Below are 24,994 nucleotides of genomic sequence, written 5' to 3'. Positions count from 1 at the left end.
TCATGAAGTACCTTTTATTCTCAGGATATTGGCTAATATAACAGACTGCAAGGTCACAGTGGTAGCCTGAGAAGGTGTATCTAGCACGAACGTCCAGTTTTATAATAATCCAAGGCCAATGTCTGAGGAAGAAATTGTAGAGATTTCATAAAGCATTAATGATGTGCACAGCTTGGAAGCCTCACAAAATGAGACTTCAAGGAAGAGCCTGAAGGTGAGAGCTTAAACCCTCCTCACAGCAGGGACAAGGATGGGAAGTCAATGCAACTTGGAGTAGTAATAAATGACCAGAAATTAACTTTCCCTTTAAAAGCTGAATGAATGTTAGAAAAAAATACTTTGTGACAAAGTCCATCCAAATGTTCTTCCATCTTCTTTACTGGAGTAGGAAATTGCAGGGAGGGGTGGAAGGCATGCCTTGTTCTTGGGCAGACCCAAGTTTAAGATAGATAAGAGTTATCAGACCAAAGCTGTTTTTAGCAGGTGCTAATCTCTAAAGACCTTTAAGATAATCAGCATACAAGAAGCTGCCTTTGTGGGTATTGTTTTCTGAGTCTCAACATAGCCAGAAGAACAACCATGTCAAAACTTGCCCCTTTTCCTGAAGATTGCCTGGTTTCTTTGATTTGTACAGTTATTCCTATTTCAGAAAAAAATAAAACTATGGAAGAGGAGGAAGGCACACCATGTTACAAATTGAAATTTTTCTGAATTACAGTTCTGTTAAGGAACAGTATTTTTTTTTTAACAAGTAGTGACTTTTTCTATCTTGGACCAATTATTCGATACATTTTTTTTCACCATCTTTGCTCATCTAATACATGCCTTTCTCTTAGTAAAAAAAAGAAAAACAAAAAGCTGCATTTTTCATCTCATCTCAAGTTTTATCAAGAGAGTAAATACTAACCAAAACTGGAACATTTTCAAACACTTTTCCAAATGCTCATCACAAAGTTGCAAAATAAAAGAGATGTGCTGCTTCATGAACACAAACCCGTTCAGGCTAAGAAACAAATGTCTCACACCAACTCCTCTCCTCCTTTCTTTCTATTAGTTATTTATCTTTAGTTATTTATACCTTTTTTTTTCTGGAGAAAGTAACTGTAGCCACTTTTTCTCAGTGTCTAATAGCAAAATCATTTTTTAATATGAATTAATTGTGTTATTAAAACATCAGTAAGATCCATGATTTGTATAGTCTCATTAATTAGGTTAGATACCAGAAAAGGTTTTGTTTTTGTTTTTTAATCACTTATTTTTTTTATTTATTTGTGCACAAATAGGAAGTGTATGTGTGGGTGACGTGAATCTGCCACAGTATGCTTGTGGAGGACAGAGGACAACTTTAGAGTTTGTTCTGTCTCTCTACCATGTGAGTTAGGGGGTTGTCAGGCATGGCTGCAAACTCCATTACGTGCTAAGCCATCTCAGAAGCCTGAGTATAGGGCTGTGAAGGGATGATTTGGTCTCCCTGGTAGAGCACTGGGTTTGAGATAGCCAAAGATCCAACAGGTGACCTTTGCCTGGGTAGGGACAGCACATATCTTCCCATGCCCAGCCCTCGGATTCCAGACTCCTACACTATATCCCCATTAACCTGCACCTTGTAGACATGTTTGGCTCAGAGTAGCTCCTCCCAGAGAGGTTTGCATCACCATCCACACCTACAGGTAGAGGGTGTGACTAGCAGGCTTCAGCCTTGAGAGATTTCCATATTCATGAGTTACCTAAAGGCCAGGGGAGCTTAGCTCAATTGAGTTATTCCTTTTCCCAGCCCCTCTTCCCCCTCCCCTATTTAAGCCAGCTCTCCCCTGGCTGAACTGAGGGGAGGGGTGTACATCCAGATCCAACTACCACAGCATGGCAATAAAACTTTGGAAATCCATGGACTTCTCGTATCATTGGGGCCTGCCATCGCCAAAGCTTCCAGCCCATGGAACTCTGGACTTCCTCTTGTTTGTGGGACCCATTGGCGGAAAGCCTCCAGGACTCCGCCCCCCCCCCCAAGGGTCACTGCCGCCCTGCATGCTTTTTTCCCACCACCTGAGAAATGTTTTTTTTCCTTTTGAAAATATATTTTTATTAGTGTGTATATGTGTGTTTATCTTTGTATATGTACCATGCACATACGAGTGACATTCAGGGCCATAACAGGGTGTCAGATAACCTGGGTCTGGAGTTGAAGATAGTTGTAGGTGCCCTAGATGGGTCCTAGAAATGGAACTCGTGTCTTCTGCAAGGAGAACAAGGGCTCTTAACTCTTTAGCTATCTTTTCAGCCACTTGAGAAGATTTTTTAAAAACTGTTTATTTAATAGTGCTGGCATTTAGTTATATGATTTCCATATGTCAGTTACAAGAATGTTGCTCCCTAATGTGCTTTATGCTGGGTTTTTAATGTAGTATGCACATACAGTCACATACACACATAACCTATCTTACCACTGGTAATGAGGAGAAATGCAAAATTAACTGTAGTGTATTCAAAGCTGTATTCTTCTACCTTTTCTACTACTAAAACATCTATCTACTGTTACTCCAGTACCGTAACCCCTTGCAGTTTTTGCATTAGAGCATTTAATTCTGTTTGTTGTAATTAATAAATCTCCACACAAAGTAAGGTTCCATGTGAGAGCTACTAGCTTGAGATGCTGGTTATTAATACTAGTGGCCCTGACATTCTGTAGAGTAATGTTATCACTATAGCATTTGGGTAGCCCCTGTGTGATTGCTCAAGGGAGTACACTTGTTCTGACTGCTTCCAGTGGCCAGTTGTCACATTATACCAGTGTTGGTGACAGTACCACTTTATCAGGCTAGAAAGGTGGCCTCACATTCAATGAGGAAACACTTTATCAAAAAAGAATAAAAAATGAAAATGAGCTACTATCCTTGGGCTCAGATTGAATTAATGCTTAGTGTTTGGAAACCGCAGCTTCTCTGGATGTTTCTTCTGATATAGCACTATGTTCCTTCATGTGTTATATCATACTAATTCAATAAACATTGATTTGTCACTTCCTTCGTGTAATGCATTTAATGCTTATTCACATTAGGCTAGTGTACACAGAGAAGAAAGCTCTTCATTGGTGCCCTCAAAACCCTAAATGAGATTCTGCATATATGAAATCACCTTTAATAGATGGAACCAGAGAAGGATATTGTTGAAACTCTACCTGAAAAACCAAGAAGCTATGCATGAGGGTGTAGCTTCAGGTCAGAGGCTGAGTCATGGTTAGAATTGGAGCCTGGGGGACTCTACTAAGGTAGTTCCAGAAAGCATTGCACAAGCCAGCAAAAAGAGAGATACTTCTGGGATTTGGGTTTCCAAATGGAGTCTGGCAAAAGTGGCAGGGAGCATGAAGGAAGTTATCGTGTACACGTTTATACAAGGTCACAGTGAGATGGATTACGTAAAAGACTTAAATACTTGGGGCATTGTTCTACAGGCATGAGAGGGCTTCTGAGGTTTTGTAAAAACAAGAAAATGATTTGACAAGACAGCGGTTTGGAGACTACTAGCCTGTTAGATTGAAGAGGGTAGGAAATAGAGAATAATGGAGCTATTGCTTTAGTTCTGGAGCATGGATCAAAAGACAGTAACTGCGTTTGTGGCCTTTGAGTAAACGTAACAAGAGATTCATGGGATATGGTATAGAAATGTTGAAACCCCACTGAATATGAGAGAAAAGGGTTAAACTAGAACCCAATATTTTTGATATTGTAAGAAAAAAGTCCTTGATAGAGTGAGGGGCCCTGTTCAAGCCAGATGGCATTCAAAGTGTTCATGCAAGTTAAAGAGTTTTAAAACCCACAGGAGCACTTAGCCATGCACACTGGAGCAGTAGGCTTGAACGTCTTTGAGAATATATTAGTTATTATGATTAATTATGAGGCCCTAGCATTTTGTAGGATGATAGGAAAACTGTGTCCAAGAGAAGAGAGCAAGGCCTAATGAGACATGGGGAACACATACACACACACACACACACACACACACACACACACACACACACACTTACAAGGTACATTAGAGAACTGAGATCCTGCCCCAGCCAAAAGTTAAATAACCCAAGAGGGGGGTAGGTAGCACCAAAAATAATATAACTAGGAAAGCAAAGGAAATCTGGCTTGTAAACTAGAAGCTCTCTTTCTAAAGCTGGATATCAAAGCTTCTAAAATGCAGGTCTTCTTATATTTTTGAAAAATGTTTCATGGTCTGACCTGCTGCCATGACCCAAGCCACAGGCCCCTAATTTCCGAGGATAATTTCCTGTCCATAGCTAGCTGCTCATGACCTTGCCAGAAACCTCTCCCACAAACATACCTGCTGAGTAGTACCAGAGTTCTCTAGTTACTGGAAGATGATATTAATAATTTTGACAATGGTTTTCTAAAGACAGGGAGATTTGCAAAATTCAGGGTTGCCAAACACAGATTCTTTATCTGAACTATCTGCTGTAGTCCAAGGCATTGCCATCTGAGATGGCCAGTTACCCTGCACAAATATCATTTGCTCTCATCAATGTGACACCTTTTCCTCGTGGGTGGGTTGATTTTGTCCTGACTTTAAGAGGATTGATTTTCTCTAAACAGTAAGACCATGTATTCAAGTGTGTATTCTCACACCGTGATATGTGAAGCCCCTAAGACAACAGCCTGTACTGAAATATTTTTATGTCTTCATAAGCCTCTACACTCCTGGTCAAATGAATGTAAAAAGATATTATATTAGCTAAGCCAGTAGGGATGATAAATTCTCATTTTTACAGCCTCTGTTTAAGAGATGGAAACATGGAAACATTTTTTCCTCATGATAATGTCCCTGTTATTGTAACTGGTATGTTAAAATATGAGCACTTCATGTGACATTTTTCACTTATGTCTTTTATAATTTTGCACCATAGAGTTATCATTTTCATTTCCAGATGGGGACTAAGGCTGAGAGAATGCATCTTACTTGTTAGGGCCATTCAGTACACAGTAAATCCTGCTTTTCTAAGACTCATATCTTTGCTTATTCAAAACCAGAATGAGTCTTACACTAATAGTCCAGGCCATGTAAGGATGACTCTAGCCCTAGTTCTGGGCTCAGAATTCCTATGATAATGGGAAACTTCATAACCTCTTAGATTATAGTATTTTCATTGATAAAATGGGAGCACTACTTATAAGGGAGCCACAAAATTTAAGCAAAGTGTAATTATCTCATGAGATACTCACTTGTAAATTATAATGCTGTGGCTATATTTTAATAGACTTACTGGCCTGGGGGCTGTATTGATAATATAATTTTATTTCATATGAATAAACTATATTTGTGTTACCTTCAAGTTTGATACACATGCTAAGAGGAGTTTTTAATTAAAGAACTGCATTATTTACCCACAGATAAAACAACCTTATTTTGTAATATGTAGACTTGTAAAACTTTTAAATGATTACATTGGTTTATTTTTGGAGGTAGTTAATGTGCTTCTGGAGGTTAGAGAACAACTTTTGCTAGGCAGTATTCTCTCTCTCCACCATGTAGGCCCTCGGAATAGAGCTCAGGCTTTCAGATTTGGTGGCATGTGCCTTTACCCAGTGAATATTCTTGCCGCACCGTCTGTTAAGATTTAATTTCATTTTCATTTTATGCAGATGTGTGTATGTGGGCAGTTTGTGTCCCAGTGCTTGCAGAAGCCAGAATGGGCTGTCAAATCTCTTGGAACTAGAGTTAGTGAGCAATCATGACCTGCTTGATATGAAGTTGGGTCCGAGGAAAGAGGAGCAAGCTCTCAACCACTGAGCCATCTCCCCAACCCCCATAGTGTTTTGGTGTCTGCTTAGATCCAACACAATTCAATCACCAGGATAATGCAGATGATAAAGATTTATTGTAGTTAAGTTCCTACTGATCAATTGGGGCCACAGAACAGACTCAGGAACTAAACTGTGACCCTCAACCAGAACGTTACAGATCCTATAAGCTTGACAATCAAACATCTGTGCCAGGTTACAGTTACATCATTCCACCAGTCAGGATTTAAGGATAGATGAATTTCTTAGGAACTTGTCTTTATGGTACACTTATCCTATTCTCATTTGTTGGTTTATTCAACTGTGGTGGGGCAACTTGCCTAGCATTCATGTCTCAACTTGCTAACCAGAAAATCAGTCACCCAGATATGTCTCTTTCTGCCAAGCAGGATGTGAGTTACCTAGGGAGGTCATGGGAACTTAAACTTTATTTGATCTCTATTCAAAATTGAAGTTTCACTCAAAACGACTTCAGTTTGGTTCCTTCTTACAATAATACTTAATAGTGAATGAGAGTCATGGGCCCTAAGTTTAGTCCCTAAGAGAAAAGAAATTAAAATGGCATTCTAGAGAGTTGAGTGTACTGACTAAAGAGATGGACTTTGGGGGTTTGAGATGACTCATCAGATAAAGGTACTTGTGTTGAAGCCTGATGACTCCAGTCCTGTACCCTCATAGTGGAAGGAGAGAAAGTCTCCTCTTGTTGTTCTTTAGCACGGACATGCTCCCCACTATACACAAACACACAAAATAAGTAAGTAAATAAATGATTGTAAAAAAGTAAAAACAACATGAATTCCTTAATCTGACTTGGATTTATGATCCACTAAGGATTATTATACCCAATGAATTAAACAATAGCAAAATCTTCAATTCTTTTTAGAAGAGAGCCTTGTAACTTTCTTTTCAAATTCAGAAAGAAGAAGCTCCAGCTGTTCTCTGGGGGGATCCAAGGAAGCAAGAAAGACCAGCAGCTGTAGATCCTCAGTGCTAGATTCTTGCCTGCCGCTTCTGCTTCCATGCTGCCTGAATCACGGAGCATGTGCTGATGCCACCATTTACCTCCCAGTAGCCATATCATTTAATTAAAAATAGGTTGTGAGAGACCCTATTGAGTCTGCCTTTCAACAGGAGCCAGAATTTCTTAAGCCTTATTACAAAACCAGGGGTTTGGGTTTATGCAGAGGACCTTGGGACTCTTCAGGAAAAAAAAAAAAGTAAACATATATCCAGCTTTCAAATGTGAAGGATTACAGAAAGTGACCAAAGAGTCCTCTGACACTATGATGACAACACTGAGCAATTAGTCTTCTGGATGAAAGCCTGTGGGAAGTACATTCCCCCTCAATCAAATCCCTGTGTTCACCGTTCCTTGATTAATTGAGACTATCAACTCTAATTAAAATACAATTTTCCAAATGTGTTTGTTCAGTACCACTCTATGCAGTGTTTTAATGGTGGATTTAAAAAATGATCAAGAACAAATAAGTTACTTAATTGTTTGAATAAACCGTTTTGCCTTCCAGCTGCCTATAGTGACTTAGTGGGAGGTTATTGAGAGGGAGGGAGTTTACAGCACCAGATCTTCTGTCAGTGTACAAGTTTACAAGTCAGACTGTAGGAGAACTTGAGAAAACTGGCATACAATAGGCAGGAATGTTATTTGGATAATGCTAGGCTTTGTTTTCAGTCAGGGTGTTCTAAAGAGTCTATGGAATATATGCATGGAATATCTAGGTATATGTCTATTTATAGATATATAGATATCTGTATAGACATATGTGGCAATAAAGCTCAGTTGAAGAATTGTATCTATTGAAGTTACCCATAGGCGTGTCTATTTTCCATGTACTTTATTTATAATTGCTGCAGGAGGGCCAGTCCACTGTGCTCAGTACAGCACCTTCACTAAACAGAAGGGCCTGAGGTGTATAAGGAAGACATATAAGAAGTATAAGATAAATGGGAGGGAAAGCCCTTGGTCCTGTAGAGGCTTGGTGCTCCAGCATAGTGGGTGAGGAGGGAGCAGGTGGGTGGGTGGGGGAGCACTCTCATAGAGGAAGAGGGAGGGAGGATGATATGGAGGGTTTGGCGAGGGGAAATTGGGAAGGGGGACAACATTTGAAATGTAAATAAATAAAAATAAATAAATAAATAAATAAATAATAAAAGAAGTGTAAGAAAGGCAAATAGACCATTTTCACCACAAATTGTTTTTGGTCAGTGTTTTATCATAGAAACATAACACAAACTAGGACAGGGTTTTAACTCGGATTTAGAGTAAATGTTTAGCATGTTTGCCTTCAATTACAAGCATACATACACACATGCACATGCACACACACAAATGCACAGACATACACACACACATGCACACACACAGACATACAAACACATAGACACATTCACACATACACACACACAGAAGAGGGACAGAAACACATCCTTAAGTCCTTAATAGACCTTTATTAACAAAAAAATTAATATTGAATTGTTTTTAAATGTTCAGCTTATTCTTAAAAAATTCATCCTATAACTCAACAAAGTATTATTTTTTCTTCCTTTAACTTATGTGTCAGGGGTACTTAATACATAAATGTTAATATAAATATATAATATAAATTAATATAAACATCAATAAATTGTTAATACATAAATTCTTGTTTTCCAGACTTGAAACTATTCTATCATGGCTTACCTTGGACTGCTCTCTTTGCTGGCCATGCTAAGTGTGGTGACAGGGGCAGCGTTCCCAGATGAAACCGTAGCTGAGTGGTCAGTGAATATGTATAACCATCTTCGAGCCACCAGGGAAGATGAAAACATTCTCTTCTCTCCACTAAGCATTGCCCTTGCGATGGGAGTGATGGAGCTTGGGGCTCAAGGATCTACTCTGAAAGAAATCCGTCATTCAATGGGGTATGAGGGCCTGAAACGTGGTGAGTTCTTGGCTTCAATTTCTTACAGTCATTTGAGGTTAACTGTGAATTCATTCATGATTGCCTTATTCCACAGAAAAGTATACTAACTAGAGGTAAGACATTATCTTTTTGCAAGAATATGATTAGAAGGATTAGAATAAAGGGTTCATTTCTGTCTCCAGCTATACCTGAGTAAATCTAAGGAAAGTATATGTTCTCAAAAATATTATTCAGATAAACATCAGCATTATTTAAATGAAACACATTATTTAAATAAATACATTCTAAAGAAAACAAAAAGTAATTCTGTAATTTCCCCTGTAAATTATAATGCAAACAAATGAAAAGGTAACTGTGATGGATTATACAAGAAAGACATCATGATTCTTGTAAAATATTACATATTTCTTACAATTGATGAAATTCTCATTATTTAAATAATATCCAAGTTTCTTGAAATATTCCATTATTATAAAAATTATATAAAATATATTTATATATATATATATATACACATAATTTTGAAATGGAGTTTGATTTTTGCCTTAATGCTTCTTTTTAGTACACTTAAACTTATTAGAAAGTTAAGAAGAAAAATAATGAATTTTCTACTTGTGTTATTTAAATAATCTGATGATAATAAAATTTAAAGGACTAAAATACAAAGGAATATTTTCTAGGTAATTTTAGGTAAAATTTTTTTGGTAACCCCTCACCCCCTAACCCCCGGCTCAAAGAAGAAGACCAATTGAATGCAATTAAGCCAAGTACTTTCAAAGAAAAGATCTTAAATTTGTTTCTTCTTTGTAGACTTTATCAAAGTAACGATGAAAGGCAAAGCAGTATCTTAGGCTGCAGTTCAGCCTCCCAAGCATGTAAAGTGCCAGGCTTGATCTCTGACTCTGCAAAACTAAGAAAAAAGAGCAAAGGGTATCACTTGATAAAGTGGACCAAGTTCATCTGAGCATCTAGAAATAGCACAGGAGGATTCCTACCATGTGTCCCCGAGGAGCAAACCTACTGTTTTTCTCTAATAATGTCCCTCACTGTGTGGTAGTGATCTTTTGCCATGTCTGTTCCATTGATAAACTTGTCCTTTGTCATCTTGCAGGTGAAGAATTTTCTTTCCTGAGGGATTTTTCTAGTATGGTCTCTGCTGAAGAAGGCCAATATGTGATGAAAATTGCCAACTCACTCTTTGTGCAAAATGGATTTCATGTCAATGAGGAATTCTTGCAAATGTTGAAAATGTACTTTAATGCAGAAGTCAATTATGTGGACTTTAGTCAAAATGTGGCCGTGGCCAGCTATATCAATAAGTGGGTGGAGAATTATACAAACAGTAGGTTCTTTCTTTCTCCATATAGCTCTGTTTTAACCACCTTTTCCTTTGGGATGTATGTGTGCCTTCACTTTTATGAAATAGGTTGAATCTGTGGCCATGAGTAGAATGTTAGCTCTGATGATCTGCCATCTGTGTTCTCTGCTTGATGATACTCCTCAACCAGAAAGAAATAAAAATTAAAGTTTGAAGATGTGTCTTGGTTTTACCACCACAATAGGCAGTAGATAATTTTAAGAAGTGCATAGTATTCACTCTAAAAAGTGTTCCATTGTATCCCAAACTAGTAGAGAGTAAAGAGGAATTTGAAACTGGGTACACATAATTTTCATTTTATTTCTAATTTATGTTATTCGTTTAAGATTTATTTTTATTTTATGCATATTTTGTAGGCTGCAGAGTATGTATGCATACCCATGGAGGGCAAAAGAGGGTTTCAGATCCCCTGAAAATGGAATGTGAGACTATGGGTGCTGGGAACCAATCCTGGGCCCCATGTAAGAGCATTAGACTTCTAAGGGGTTAAAATTTCATCATTTTTTCCAATATGCCAGGAAAATAATTAAAATAATAATCTAAAGACTGAGACAAATTTAAAATAATTTAATGAAAAAGAAGGGAGGAGAAAATTAATGTAGGAGAGGATGTGAATAATTTGTACCATAAACAGTATATATGATATATGAAAACTTATAAACAAATGAGTTTAAATAAATTAATAATTTAGATAGATTAGTATATCTCTTCATTACATGAAATCCTAGTGTCAAAATTCCCCAAATAGTTTTATGCTAAAATTTTATGTTAGATCAAAAAAGCCCTATCAGACACCCTAAATCCTAAATTTACTTAACACTGAGATATTGCTTAAGAAGTGATGTGATTGATCAAATGAGAAAACATTAAATAATGTTGATCTTACTTTTCTCAACTATGAGATTAATTTGTCATGTAAGGAGACATTTTTAACATGTTTAAGCATTCACAAGGAATAATTATCTACCTGAAAGATATTGAATTATTAAAATATGCTAACTTTCAAATTCTTTTGGGCACTCAGCAAATAGCAGCAACCTGCTATCTTTCAAACTAGACTTGAAAAAGATTTCAAATGATGGAAAATATTTTATCATGAGTTAGGTTTGTCTTCAATCATCTCTTTGCACCTCATCAAAACAGTAGGAAGATTATCAACATTCAAGCAGGGCAGGTTTGAACTGAATGACACTTACATGCCTTGTGTAAGAATGAAAATTGGGGACTGGAGAATTGGCTTAGCAGTTAAGAGCACTTAACGAACTTCCAGAAGACCTGAGTTCACAATAACCTGTGGTGTCTCATATCCATCCATAGTTCCTGGTGGTATGATGATATCGTCTTTTGACTACTAGGGCCACCAGTCTCACGTGGTATGCACAGGCATACATCCAGGGAAACACCCATACACATAAGATGAAAGTGAGCTAATCTTTAAACAATAAACTTTGAAACATTATTGTGCTTTGCCTGTATTGATAGTTTTACATAAATCAATTCACCAAGGAATTTATGAAGGCCAAGATGTTTATAGCTGTCAGTCAATAATTTTTTGTCAGGATGCTACTAGGCATACTCTTGTTTTAGATGTCTTTATTGCTACTGACATAATTACGTGTGTATATGCCTAGCACTTTTCATTTAGGAATAAGATACTTCTATTTCTAATATATATTCATCATTACATCCTTAGGGACCACTCTATGAGAGGGTGGTATTTATAATTCTTTAGTTAGCCTTTCCACTTTTCAATTTAATGTGAATTTTCATCTATTTCACATAAAAAGGTCTGTTGAAAGATCTGGTGTCTCCAGGGGACTTTGATGCTGTCACTCATCTGGCCCTCATCAATGCTGTATATTTCAAAGGGAACTGGAAGTCTCAGTTTAGACCTGAAAATACCAGAACTTTCTCCTTCACAAAAGATGATGAAAGTGAAGTACAAATTCCAATGATGTATCAACAAGGAGAATTTTATTATGGTAAGACAATTTTTTTAATTCTTGTCATATATCAACAAATCTCTTAGAAATGTGAAACATTTCTTGCTCTAACTCTTTACAGATATAATTTGGGCTATAGTTCTATTTCCTTGGCTGCATTTCCAAAGACTTGCCATAAGATCATGACTGAATATTATAGGTATTGACAGTTTTCCAACAGACTTCTTTATAAATTTCATTACACCATCCGAGTGGCTTTACTCATCTAAAATTATCTGATACTGGGTTGGCAAGATGTGTCTGTGGGTTAAGCATTTAAAATGCAAGTATGAGAACGTGCATTTGGATCTTCAGAACCCAAACAAACCTGCGGCCTATATTGTGTATCTATGATCCCAGTGCATGTAGCTTGACATGGGAGAAAGACAAAGGAGGCTCTCTGGAAACTCATAGTACAGGTAGTCTGGCATACAGAATAGTAAAATGATTTGAGACCTTGTAGCAAATGAAGAAGGCAAGTAGCTCCACATGCTTCAAAGCATGTCTGTACCTACACACACACACACACACACACACACACACACACACACACATGCATGTACACACACATGTGTGAACTCATGTGTAAAATGTTCTGATCTTTGGTAACCACATCCTAGTTTACTCCACAAAGCCATTGGCTTTGAGATGAGCTTTGGCCATCTGATTTAGTTTTAAACAATCTTATTACATAATTTTCTTTTTAAAAATGTGCTTGCTTGTTTCTGAGATTGTGTATCATGGCACATATGTGGAAGAGAGAGGGCAATTGGAGTGAGTTGGCTTTTTTTTTCTTCCACCAAATGTGTCCTGGGGACCATAATAATGTCATTTGACTTGGCACCAAGGTCTTCCAACTTTACCCACTTTATTATCTTTCCAGGCTTTTGCAAACTTTTTCTTTAAAATTTAAATATCAGAGTATGGAGAGATAGTTCAACAGTTAAAAATCAATTGCTGCTATTGTAGAGTACTCAGGTTTAATCCTAATTTGACAACTCACAACTGCCTCGGACTCCAGTTCCAGGGATCAGTTACCTTTTGATTTTTATGTGCACCTGTACACATGAAGTTCAATTATATACAACCAACCCATATACATAAACATAAAAATTTTAAAATGAGTCTTGAAACACTTTAAATCTCTCAAGATGTGTGGAGTTTTTTTTTTTTTGCTTGTTCATTTGTTTTGTTTTTTTTCGTGTTATTTTGTTTTTTGTTGTTTTTTGAACTGTACTTCATGACGCAAGTCATGGCCTTTGACATTATTTTCATTGAATTTCTTTAGACTCTTCAGTAGTTCAAGGTATTATTTCCTCTTGAATTATAGTGATTAGTTAAGTCATTAGCAGAAAGTACTTGTAACTGAATATGGGTTAGGTCTAACAGTTCTAACTACTAGTCAAAATAGGAAAGAAAATACCTATTTGTATGAAAATCAAGATTGTTCTCATCTAAGATACATAGAAACACATTCATTACAGAAATATCAGTCTTAGTTTTGATGATAGAAAAAATTTAAAGTAATGACAGAAGGTTGTGTTCTAAAGATGCTCTCTCTCTCTCTCTCTCTCTCTCTCTCTCTCTCTCTGTGTGTGTGTGTGTGTGTGTGTGTGTATGTGTGTGTATGTGTGTGTGTATGTGTGTGTGTGTACATGAATGAAAAATTCTGGTAATTTTAGGGGACCCAAAATAAATTACCACACTTATCTAATTGCTGACACTGAGAGTTGTTTTTATCACAAATACTTAATGTGCAAGGTGTAATGCTTATATTTTGTTTTTAGCTGGGAATGTCAGCCTTGAATCTTGCAATTGTGACAGTGAAGTGCAGCATTATGTTTGGTCTTCTTAAAAATCAAGAGAATATGGGCAAATGCCCATGTTGGGTGCATCCAACATGAAGCCTGGGATTTATTTTAGAACCAGAGTTTTTACTGTGCTAAATTGAACTATCTTACTTAAACATAAAAGCCAGCCTAGAGAACAGAGAAACGTGAGATAATTCTGGGAATTCAAATTAAATACATTTTTTTGGAGGTGAGGATTAATTTACTTTAAAGTCCTATTTTCAAATAAATCATTTTGCTTTGGATGTCTAAATTTCTTATTTTTAAAATATCATTTCCTTTTCTTTTAAAAAAGTATTAATTATGCGTAGTATTGCTTTTTGGATGTGTATGTATGAATAGCACATGTGCGGGTCATGAAGACAGCCAGAAGAGAGCCCTCTATATCCTGGACATGAAGTAACATATAGATGTGAACTACATAAAGGGTGTTGGGACCCAGGTCCTCTGCAAGTCTTAACTACTGAATGTTTCTTCAGAACCCAACATTCTTGTTAAGTGAAGACTTTAAAAACTGAAATCATTTTCTCAATATCTTAATATGAGTATTAAACTTTTTAAATTTTTTTAATGTTTAAGGGGAATTTAGTGATGGATCCAATGAGGCTGGCGGCATCTACCAAGTCCTTGAGATACCCTATGAGGGAGATGAAATCAGCATGATGCTGGTACTGTCCAGACAGGAAGTCCCACTGGCCACACTAGAGCCTCTGCTCAAAGCACAGCTGATCGAAGAATGGGCAAACTCTGTAAAGAAACAAAAGGTGGAAGTGTACTTGCCCAGGTGAGAGGTCCTGTGTGGCCCTCGGCATAGCACACTGCTGTGGTCAAGTAAATCTCCTGCAGATGCTTTTGAATTTTAAGTGTTCTCTTCTTTTCTCCTCCTCCCATTTCTCCTTCTTCATCCTCCTTTCCTACTCTTCTTCCTTTCTCCCCTTCTTCATCCTCCTTTTCCTCTACATCTTTTTCCTTCAGCTCTTCTTCTTCCTCCATCTCCTCCATCTTCTCTTTCTTCCTTTGTTCTTCCTTCTCCTCCTTAATATTCATTAATACAGACATGACCTACCTACCAAGAGATGTCCATCTACTCTCTGGTTTGTTCAGCACTAAGTGCTGCATATTGATGAAACTGATCAAAGCTAGGAAGAAAACCTCTGCTAATATTGGAAGCACTTGCAAACAAGCCACTGTAGTACGTACTGACATTTTCTCACATATAAACAAGAAAAAAAATCTACTCAAAATCCTCCCTGTGGCCAAAGAGTAAGATATATGCATGGCTTTACTGCTCTGAATACTGTTCTCTTCTTGACTCCAACTCAGGCCCCTTAGCACATCCAAATTTAAGAGCATGTTGTTTCCATTTCCTGGTAGCCATGCCACATGTATGATTGCTTTTCCTTGTCCCGGTATCCATTTATATTCCTGCACTGACCTACAATTCTCTTCTCCACATATTGATTACTGAGACATAATGGTCAGCTGTGACATTAGAGCTTCCAGAAAGCCTTTGGTGGGCTATGGACTCACACTCATAATGAATAACTTAAGCTGGAGAACAAGATATACTAATTAATAACATATAATGTGTGTGTTTTTGTGTATACAACAGTACAGTTCTATGATTTGTTTTATATTAAAATTATTCAAATACAAGTTTCTATAAGTACTAAAGGATGATGAATAAATTAATATATGTAGATTATTAAATTTTATTAACTCATATGCATTCCAATTTTAGGACTTGATATTTAAAAGTTAAATTTTATGTAAATGCCTACTTTGCTAAAAAAACATAGTTGATGGTTTGCCTTTGTGAATGAAATATACATATGTAAATTTCATAAATATACATCATTTCATAAATTATTTATGATGACTGTATATGAAGACTATATATATATGTATAGCTATACCTTGTTTGATCTTCTTATAAAAACTAAAGTAATCATAACCAAGATATTTAGTGTGCATTACTTTCCATGATGATACATTTACATAGAAAGATTCTACTAGTCTATTCTCACGAAGTAGTCAGTTAATATCTAAAAATGATAGCAATTTTTTAAAATATAAAAATTGATTTTGTATACTTATTTTATAAAGTAGGAGACTTTATATTGTAATATTTAATTATAAATATTAATAATTGAATCTAAAATATTAGCTGAGGCATAAAGTTGTAAACAATGTTACCCATGTTAAAACTCATCCAGTGATTTTTTTTATCATAGATTTAAATGTTTCTCCCATAGGAAATTCATAAATAATACAACAAATGCAATAGTGTTGATGCTTCCAGTATTAAATTCCATAAGCTCAATATAGCTTGTAGAAGCTCAGTTTCCACAAGCTCTACAAAGATCTAACGTCACTTAAGGGTATTTTAGCAGAATTCTAAATGAGTGCTTAAGAAATATATATCCTAACTCATCCACATTCACTAGGAAGTGGGTCCTCCAGGTTATGTCCACTGAGAAATAGAATATGGCAACAGAGGAAAATTAAATTTTCATTTTCTAAGAGTTATTCTTCAATTATAAAACAGTTTAGCTCACTTGCTCTTACTAATGTCTGTTACTAAATTAGGCTCAGCTAATTACCATGTGTCCATTTCCTCGGGAGTTTTATAAACTTTCCCTCTCTATGGAGGATGCTCAGATTAGAAGCGTAAATAGCTCAATAAGATAAATTTGGTTTTTATTTTGTAACAGTGACTGTGTTGAAACAGGTAGAATTAGCAGCCGCTGAGCAGTTGATGAAGGTGATGGCTTCTGAGCAAAGGTAAAACTGCTTCTAACAGCCAGATTCTAGGCTTACTCAAGGATTACATTTAATATTTTATGTTTTCATTTGGAAATATTATTGTAAACATGTAAGCTTCATTTTCATAGCTATGGTTTTGTCCTATCAGGCAGACACTTTTAATTTCATTCATAGTAGAGTTTATATGGACAGTATGAAATACCAACCATCCTTAAAGGCTGTAGAGAAAAGGCTGAGGCTGTGGCTTGGTTGACAGAGTGCTTGCTTAACATTCCGGAAGCTCTGGAATCTATTCCTAGCACTGCATAAGCGAGGCATGGTGGCCCACACTTTTCAACCCAGGATTCTAGAGGTGGAGCCAGGAGTTCAGAAGTTCAAGGTCATCTTCAGCTACATATTAAGTTTGAGGCCAGAGAGATATATAGAGAATTTGGAAAACTGTAGTCAGAAAGACCTCGGCTACTAGCCTCATTTTTTCACCATTAATTTAGAGCAAGAGACTTAGTTTTGTTTGTTTTTGTTTGTTTTGTTTTCTTTTTATACTTTGGTTATTTTTTTGTAGCCTATAGAAAACATTCCTTTGTTCTAGGATTGTATGACATCATGATTTAAAAAAGCCAGGACATGCTATGTAAAATGTGCATGAGGGGTGATAGTAATAGGTACTCTAATAGTCCGCAGTGAGAGGAGAGAGGTGATGTTGGAACACTGTTTTCAGTTGCATGTAAGAGAAAAAAGATAGTAACAGACAACTAAAGATTATTGACAGTTTTTCATTAACATTGAACAAAAATCATGGAAAACAGCTACATATTAGGTACTTTTGCATTGATATGGGATTTTTATATTCGGGATATTTCAAACATTGAAATAAATTAAATCTGAATAATTCTGTTTTCACAAGAAATGTTCATATTATGGTATAGACAACCAATAGAAGTCTAATTTAAATTAAAACTATAGTAAGCTTCAGTATTTGGATTAGTATGTTTGATATATAGAGACTTGTCTCTTGGTTTTTTTTTTTTTTTTTTTGGAAACATTAACCTGTAAAACTTATTGTTCTCCAGTAATCCTCTTCATATCTGAGCATTATTTCAATAGTTATTTCCTTCTAGTTTTTACAGTGTCAGAAATTATGCTAATATAATGGGCGGCTTTACTTGTCTCATGAAAGACATAGATTGTTGCCTAAAAATTTATGTGCAGCATGTATATTCAGCAAAAGGCAGCATCAGAAAGAGAAGAACATTTCTTTCTGACATACTCTTGTGTTGTGTCTTTAAAATATTAAACATGTTTTCATTTATTAAATTAAAAAGTGCAAGCATATTAATTCCATATCTCTTACTAGAATGACTAGACTAATAATATGACTCATTGATTAAGGGAAAGATTTGTATATTAACCAATGAAACAATTTATATAAAGTTGATTTCATTTATAGCTATGATAATTAATATTTTATTTCTATTTACAAAGTTGTACTTAGTAATTCCAATCCTTTGAAGAAATAAAAATCTATTTTTGTTTTCAAAAGTTCATTTGTAATTGTAAAATCTTACAGCATGGAACACATAATATTTACCTGGTTTCTATTGATCAGTATGTTTTGCAATGACATCATGAAAATATACTTATTTATGTACCAGAGTAAAGTACAACAGCAATAATGATTTGTTTATAGTCAAAGGTTTCATGGATTTGAAATGCTTATTTTATTAATTGTACAATTAAATTTGACATGTTTTTTTACCCTGTCCATGTTAGGTGAGGGATGGAGAAGCAGTATCAATAGACCAGATAGGAGGAGGGGGGCTGAGTAAATTTGCTGTGAGACATTATCACATTGTGCTTGAAATATCATGAATATTACTTAATGCGTCACAATATTTTGAAAATTACTGATTCAAGGATTTTTAAAAATATTTTTATATTTTGAGAGGGGGAGAGGTATCAGGCTTGGTGGCAAGTGCCTTTACCCACTGAGCCACCATTTATGAGTTTTACATAGGACTTAATGATACCTAACCTCAATATTCCTTTAAGATCTCATGTAGTATAGTTGTGTGTCCATAGCAAATGGTGTTCTACTGATGAATTGAAATACTACTGTGCTATCTCGCTCTCTTTGATCCCTCCTCCTTTATATTGAAAACAATAGTTTTTATATTACGTTATGATCATTCTTCCCCTCCCCCGATTCTTTCTAGATTCTCTTCATCCCTCCATTTACACAACCCAATCCTCTTTCTCTTTAAAATTCAATCAAACAAAATCAAGAATCTCCCTTTCCTTTCTTTCTCACCTCTCCCCAGAAATTAAAAGCAGGAGACTAATAAGATAAAAAAGGTTCAAACAAAAGAAGATGAGCCAAAGTTCTACAAAAAAAAATCATTGAATTCAAGTTTTTTTAGTGTCAATCATGACGTGTATATGTTCAATCCAGATGGAGTCCCACAGTTGAGAGGGAGAATAAACATAGGTTCTCATACCTATCCAACAAGCTATCTGTGTAACTGGTACCCACTTGCAAAGGAAGAACTAGTCTCTTCCAATTGTGACTCCCTGTTTTAATAAGCATAGTCATGTACTTCTTTCAGTCAAGTCAGTTTTACCATAATATATACACTATAAAATACACTTTTCTCATCAGCATGCCTAGCATTTATCCTTGTTCCAGGTAAGATGATGCTGAAACTAAATATTTTCTTCCTGTATCTTCTCCAAGGTTCACCGTGGAACAGGAAATTGATTTAAAAGATACCTTGAAAGCCCTTGGGGTCACTGAAATTTTCATCAAACATGCAAATTTGACTGCTATGTCAGGTAAGAAATAAATATCATTTAAACTGTTATTCATAAAAAGCTCTTCAAAATAATGATGATCTGTCAATCATTTCTCATGAATTTTTTTAATATATAATTATAACTTATCAAATAAATGGAGCAAACGGCATATTTACTCATAAAAGCTGTAGATATAGCTATAGCACTTCATATATCCTGATGTGAGCCATTTTAGTAGATAGCTTTCCAGAGCTCTTTGTTTATATGTCTTCATATTCTCCATTTTGTCTAATAAAAATCTTATAGAATAAATAATAAATAAGTATGCTAATTGAATAAATAAATATATTACTAGAATAAGTTACATAGGAAAGATGAATTTATACCTCTTGTTGTAAGAAATAGACCAAAGATTTTTTTAAACAGAAGAAAAACTACTCAGTGAGATGAAAAACATTTCCTAAGTCTCCAGTAAATGTTTTTAAAAATGTTTTTTGAAAGTTATTATAAAGTATACTAGAAAATAAATATATACCTTGTAAATTATTGGAGAATGAAATTAAAATACTGGTGACATTAAAGCATTTATGCTCATTCAATAACTTTAGATATAGTTTTATGCAATTAACATAAAATTTCTATTGATAAAGGCAACAATAAGTTTATATGACTTTCTAATTTTCTGTTACAATAGAAATAAAAAATCCAGTTTTTTTGATATCACAAGACAAATACACTTTAAGACGAAGGAAAATAAACTTGTAAGGCCTCTTTACAGTCAATGTAGTTAAGCCCAGTACTCCCACTAGAGTGTGAAGCTGTGGGATCTTCCTCATCCATTTCTGTGTTAAGGAAATAATTTAATTTTACTTTCCTAAATAAGCCATCTGCATGAAATTCCAGCTTCTATGCCTCTGCTGAGTTCTGAAAAAATATATTCTCCATTTCAGAAATTGTTTTCACAGGTACATATTTGAATGCATATTCTCATGTACATGTACTGTGTGGAGAGAGAGAGAGAGAGAGAGAGAGAGAGAGAGAGAGAGAGGATGAATCATAGGGTTCAAAAATCCTATCCTTCCAAGAATTTTCTTTAAGCATCACTCAGCCTCTAATAGTGACCTCATATAGTTCTGATATATTTGGCAATGCAACTTCTACTTCTCATTCAGGGAGCTTGGCACTGTAAGCACCAACAGACATTCTCTACGAGCCTACTGTACAGATGACTATACAATATAGATACATGTCTACACAAGACAGATCTGTTTTCCTTTAGTAAATGTCATCATGGTTCATGTCCCAATTCCTAGAGCTGTAAGCAACTCATTGGCATAGTTAGGAAGGTCAGACTAGTGGAGATTTGAACAATCATATGGTATCTTTGTACCTGAGTCAGGAATATATTCATAGCTGAAGCGTAGTGTAAAGTCCTAATGCCTTCTTCCTTGTAAATTTAGAACATTTATCTTACTCTACTGGCTGAGTTCCCACTGGATAATTACATTCTGCTTTTTTTTAACAGTGATTCCTCACTCTCTCAAGCATTCAGGCAGATATATTACCCAAATATAACACGTGCTATCACTGAGAGGTTAGCTCTACTAAGGCAAGTCAATCACTGTGGTCAGTGTGACTAATAATTTTAGACATATTTAGGTTCATAAGGTAATATTTTGTTGCTTTTACTATGACAGAGATGTGAACCATAAATGTTTGTTATGATGGCTTGTGGATTTAGAATAAAACTAAAATCTTCCAGAGAGTTTTTTAATCATCTGTATGCAAAATGACTAGTCATTTGATCAAACCTATTAGAAAGAGTTGGAACACAGTAAGTGTTTGCTGAGACTAAAACAGGTTGAGGGAAGAAGGGATCCAGGCTGTTAGGGTGCATCTACAGTTCTTGGGAAGTCAGTTACCAACAGGACCAGCACTAGTAATACTGAACAGCACCCTGCTTAGGCTTTGGGTTGCTTGAATGCCTCTGAAGCAAACCTCTCACAATTTGCAGTGAGAATTCTTTGACTGTTGAATGAGTAGTTTGATAAAACAGTGGCATGCCTCCACCCCAACTCCTCCTCCTTTCTCCCTCTCTCTTTCCCCTTACTCCTCCCTTCCTTTCTCCTCCGCCTTCCTTTCCCTCCTTTCTCCCTCTCTCTTTCCCCTTACTCCTCCCTTCCTTTCTCCTCTGCCTTCCTTTCCCACTCTCTTTCATTAATCCAGGAACCATTCATTTGTTTGCCTCTGCCCCTTCCAATTTCAGTGGTGTTTCTTGGTTTTGTTTATTTGGGTACCACATGGTCTGCTTTACATAGTTCAAATTCTTTTAAGATGACTGATTTTTCATCTCTCCAAATAATAGGGAAACCTTGATGGGTAGGGATTCTGTAATTCTTCTACATTTTAGATGTAAGATTGTAATCTACATGAAATAGATGAGATTTTTTCCATTATTTAATTTATTTATTCACTTTACATTCCAATTACTGTTCCCCTCCTCCTGGTCCCCTCCTCACGATCCTCCTCCCAAACCCCATCCCCTTCTTTGTGAAGATGGAGGCCCCTTTCTCTTCAAGGCTAGGTGTATCTTCTCCCACTAGACCTGATAGGGCAGCCCAGTTAGGGGAACTGGATCTACAGACATGCAGGCAGCCCCTGCTCCTGTTGTTGGGAGACCCATATGTTTGCTACATATGTGCCGCAGTCCTAGGTCTATCCTGTGTATGCTCTTTTTGGTTGGTGGTTCGGTCTCTGAGAGTCCTTAAGGATCTGGGTTAGTTGACTCTATTGACCTTCCAGTAGAGTTCCTATCCCCTCAGGGGCCCTCAATCGTTCTCCCAAACTCTTACATAAGATTCTGTGAGATCTGTCTAATGTTTAGCTATGGGTCTTTGTATCTGCTTCAGTCAGCTGCTGGATGAAGCTTCTCAGAAGACAGTTATGCTAGGCTCCTGTCTGCAGGAGTAGCAGAGTACCATTAATAGTGTCAGGGATTGGTGCTTCTCCATGGGATAGGTCTCAGGTTGGTTAGACAATCTCTGCTATAACTTTGTTCCTGTACTTCTTGGAGACAAAACAAATTTTGGGCTGATGTTTGGTGGGTAGGTTGGTGTGCTTATCCCTTAATTGGGGTCCTGTCTGGAAACAATACTTGAGGTTCTGTATTCCCACTGCTAGGAGTCTCATGTAAAGTCACCCCTATAGACTCCTGAGGGCCCCTCCCTCCATCTCAGGTCTCTGGCAAGTCCTAGAAAAACCCCCTACTTCTGCAACTCTCACCAGTTACAGATACCTATTCACTCTCCTGGCCCTCTGTCCTTCTCTCCTGTCTCTCCCCAAACCTGTTACTGAACTCCCAGTCACTCCCAATCACCCCACCCACCTAGTTTCCTTCTATCTGACTCCTATGACTATTTTATTCCTTCTTCTAAGTGAAATTCAAGCATCCCTGTTTGGGCTTTCCTTCTTGTTTAGCATTTTGGGGCCTATGGATTGCAGCATAGGTATCCTGTACCACTTTGATAATATCCACTTGTAAGAACCATGCATGTCCTTATGGGTTACCTCACTCAGGATTATATTCTCAAGGTCTATCCTATCCATTTGCCTGCAAAATTCATGATGTCCTTGTTTTTAATAGTGGGATAGTTTTCCATTGTATAAATGAACCACATTTTCTATATCCATTCTTTGGTTGAGGGACATCTGGGTTGTTACCAGTTTCTGGCAATTACGAATAAAGCTGCTGTAAACATAGTGGAACATGTGTCCTCGTGGTATGGTGGAGCATCTTTTGGGTATACAGGAGTGGTATGGCTGGGTCTTCAGATAGAACTTTTTTCAATTTTCTGACAAACCACCTGATTGATTTCCCAGTAGTTGAACAAATCTTCATTCCCACCAACACTGAAAGCGTGTTCCCCTTGTTCCACATCCTGGAAAACATGTATTATCACTTGAGTTTTCACCATAGCCATTCTGATAAGTGTAAGATGGCATCCCATGGTTATTTTGATATGTATTTCCCAGGTGACTAAGGATGTTCAACAATTCTTTAAATGCTTCTCAGCCATTTGAGATTCTTCTGTTGAAAATTCTCTGTTTATCTCTGTATCCCATTTATAATTTGGTTATTTGGTTTGTTGGTATCTTAAGTTCTTTATATATTTTGGATATTAGCCTTCTTTCAGATGTAGGATTGGTGAAGATTTTTTTCCAATATGTAGACTGCTGTTTTGGTCAATTGACAGTGTCTTTGGCCTTATGGAAGCTTTTTAGTTTCATGAGATCCCATTTATCATTTGTTCATCTTAGAGCCTGAACCACTGATATTCTGGTGTGCTAATGAATTCAAGGGTATTCTGACTTTCTGTTCTATTAGATTTAGTATATCCAGTTTTACACTGGGGTCCCTGATCCATTTGAGTTTTGTGCAGGGTAATAAATATGGATCTTATTGCATTCTTCTACATGTAGACATCCAGTTAGACCAGCACAATTTGTTGAAGAAGCTTTCTTTTTTCTATTGTATGGTTTCGCTTCTTGGTCAAAAATCAAGCATCAGTAGGTAGAGATTCTTACTGACCCTCAAAAGGACTCAATAAAAATATTTGCATGTGGTTAGTTAATACTTTCTACTGTCCTAAGGTTTATGGGGTTGTTAATGATATATAATATGGATGAAATTTCATGCTGTATCTCTTATTTTCATAAAACAGCTGCTAGTGAGGACAAACATATAAGTACCATACTATAAATTTAAGAAAATCTTATCTGATCCAGAGAAAGAAGCATGAACGAGTTTTAAAGCTTATATTTGTTTATTTTATTTGTTTATTTTTATAATGGTATATAGCTTGAAAATATATTTGTGTATCACATGGGTGCAGTGCCCACCAAGGCCATAAGAAAGTAGCAGATCTTCTGTGGCTAGAGTTACAGAAAGTTGTTAGCTACCATGTTGGTGCTAGGAATCAAATCTATGGAAAGGAGTTAGTGCTCCTAGCCACTGATTTATGTCTCTGACTCCAAAGTTTGGAAGGCTTATGGGTGGTGGTGGGGGGAAGACATAGTACTCTAATTTAATATGAGAATGATTGAGAGAAATGTTTTCTCAGAACACAGGTTCTGAAAAAGTCAAGTGTCCTTTACACATCAAACTCAGAGAAGAATCAGCAATAGATCAAGACTATCTTGTCCATCACGATAGGAAACAATCCTAGAGGCCAGTGATTTCTCCAAGCATCTACAATGCACAGCACAAACTCCCACATTGACTAACTTCCCAATCCTTAATGTCACCATTGACCAGAGTATGGGAAATCATGGAGTAGAGCAATCACAATGGGGGAAAAGAAGAAAATAAATCAAAAGTCAATTAAGACATCTTGCAAAAGACTGAAAAAAATAAGTATAGATGAATAGAAAGAAATATTTGAATGCTGAGAATATTTCTGAGCAATTTAGAAAATAACAACATCTCTTGGCTCTAGAATAGGGCTAT

General features: G+C 36.3%; 1 protein-coding gene across 3 annotated transcripts in view; it reads left to right on the top strand.

The window, feature by feature from the left end:
* Positions 1 to 24,994, top strand: part of Serpini1 (serpin family I member 1) — a 78,380-nt gene that overhangs the window by 38,533 nt on the left and 14,853 nt on the right. For 2 of the 3 annotated variants that reach the window (XM_028786772.1, XM_028786773.1), the window contains 5 exons: positions 8,473 to 8,740; positions 9,834 to 10,064; positions 11,888 to 12,082; positions 14,512 to 14,716; positions 19,430 to 19,527. In XM_028786772.1, the coding sequence (XP_028642605.1) occupies positions 8,491 to 8,740; positions 9,834 to 10,064; positions 11,888 to 12,082; positions 14,512 to 14,716; positions 19,430 to 19,527 (979 nt within the window). In that variant the 5' untranslated portion in view covers positions 8,473 to 8,490. The remainder of the gene's footprint in view (positions 1 to 8,472; positions 8,741 to 9,833; positions 10,065 to 11,887; positions 12,083 to 14,511; positions 14,717 to 19,429; positions 19,528 to 24,994) is intronic. The other variant, XM_028786774.1, reaches the window with a different exon arrangement.

The sequence above is a fragment of the Grammomys surdaster genome, unplaced genomic scaffold, assembly GCF_004785775.1.
Source record: "Grammomys surdaster isolate TR1022 unplaced genomic scaffold, NIH_TR_1.0 125580, whole genome shotgun sequence".
NCBI lineage: Eukaryota > Metazoa > Chordata > Mammalia > Rodentia > Muridae > Grammomys > Grammomys surdaster.
Note: the sequence above shows the minus strand (reverse complement) of the source record. Positions and strands in the feature narration are given on the sequence as shown.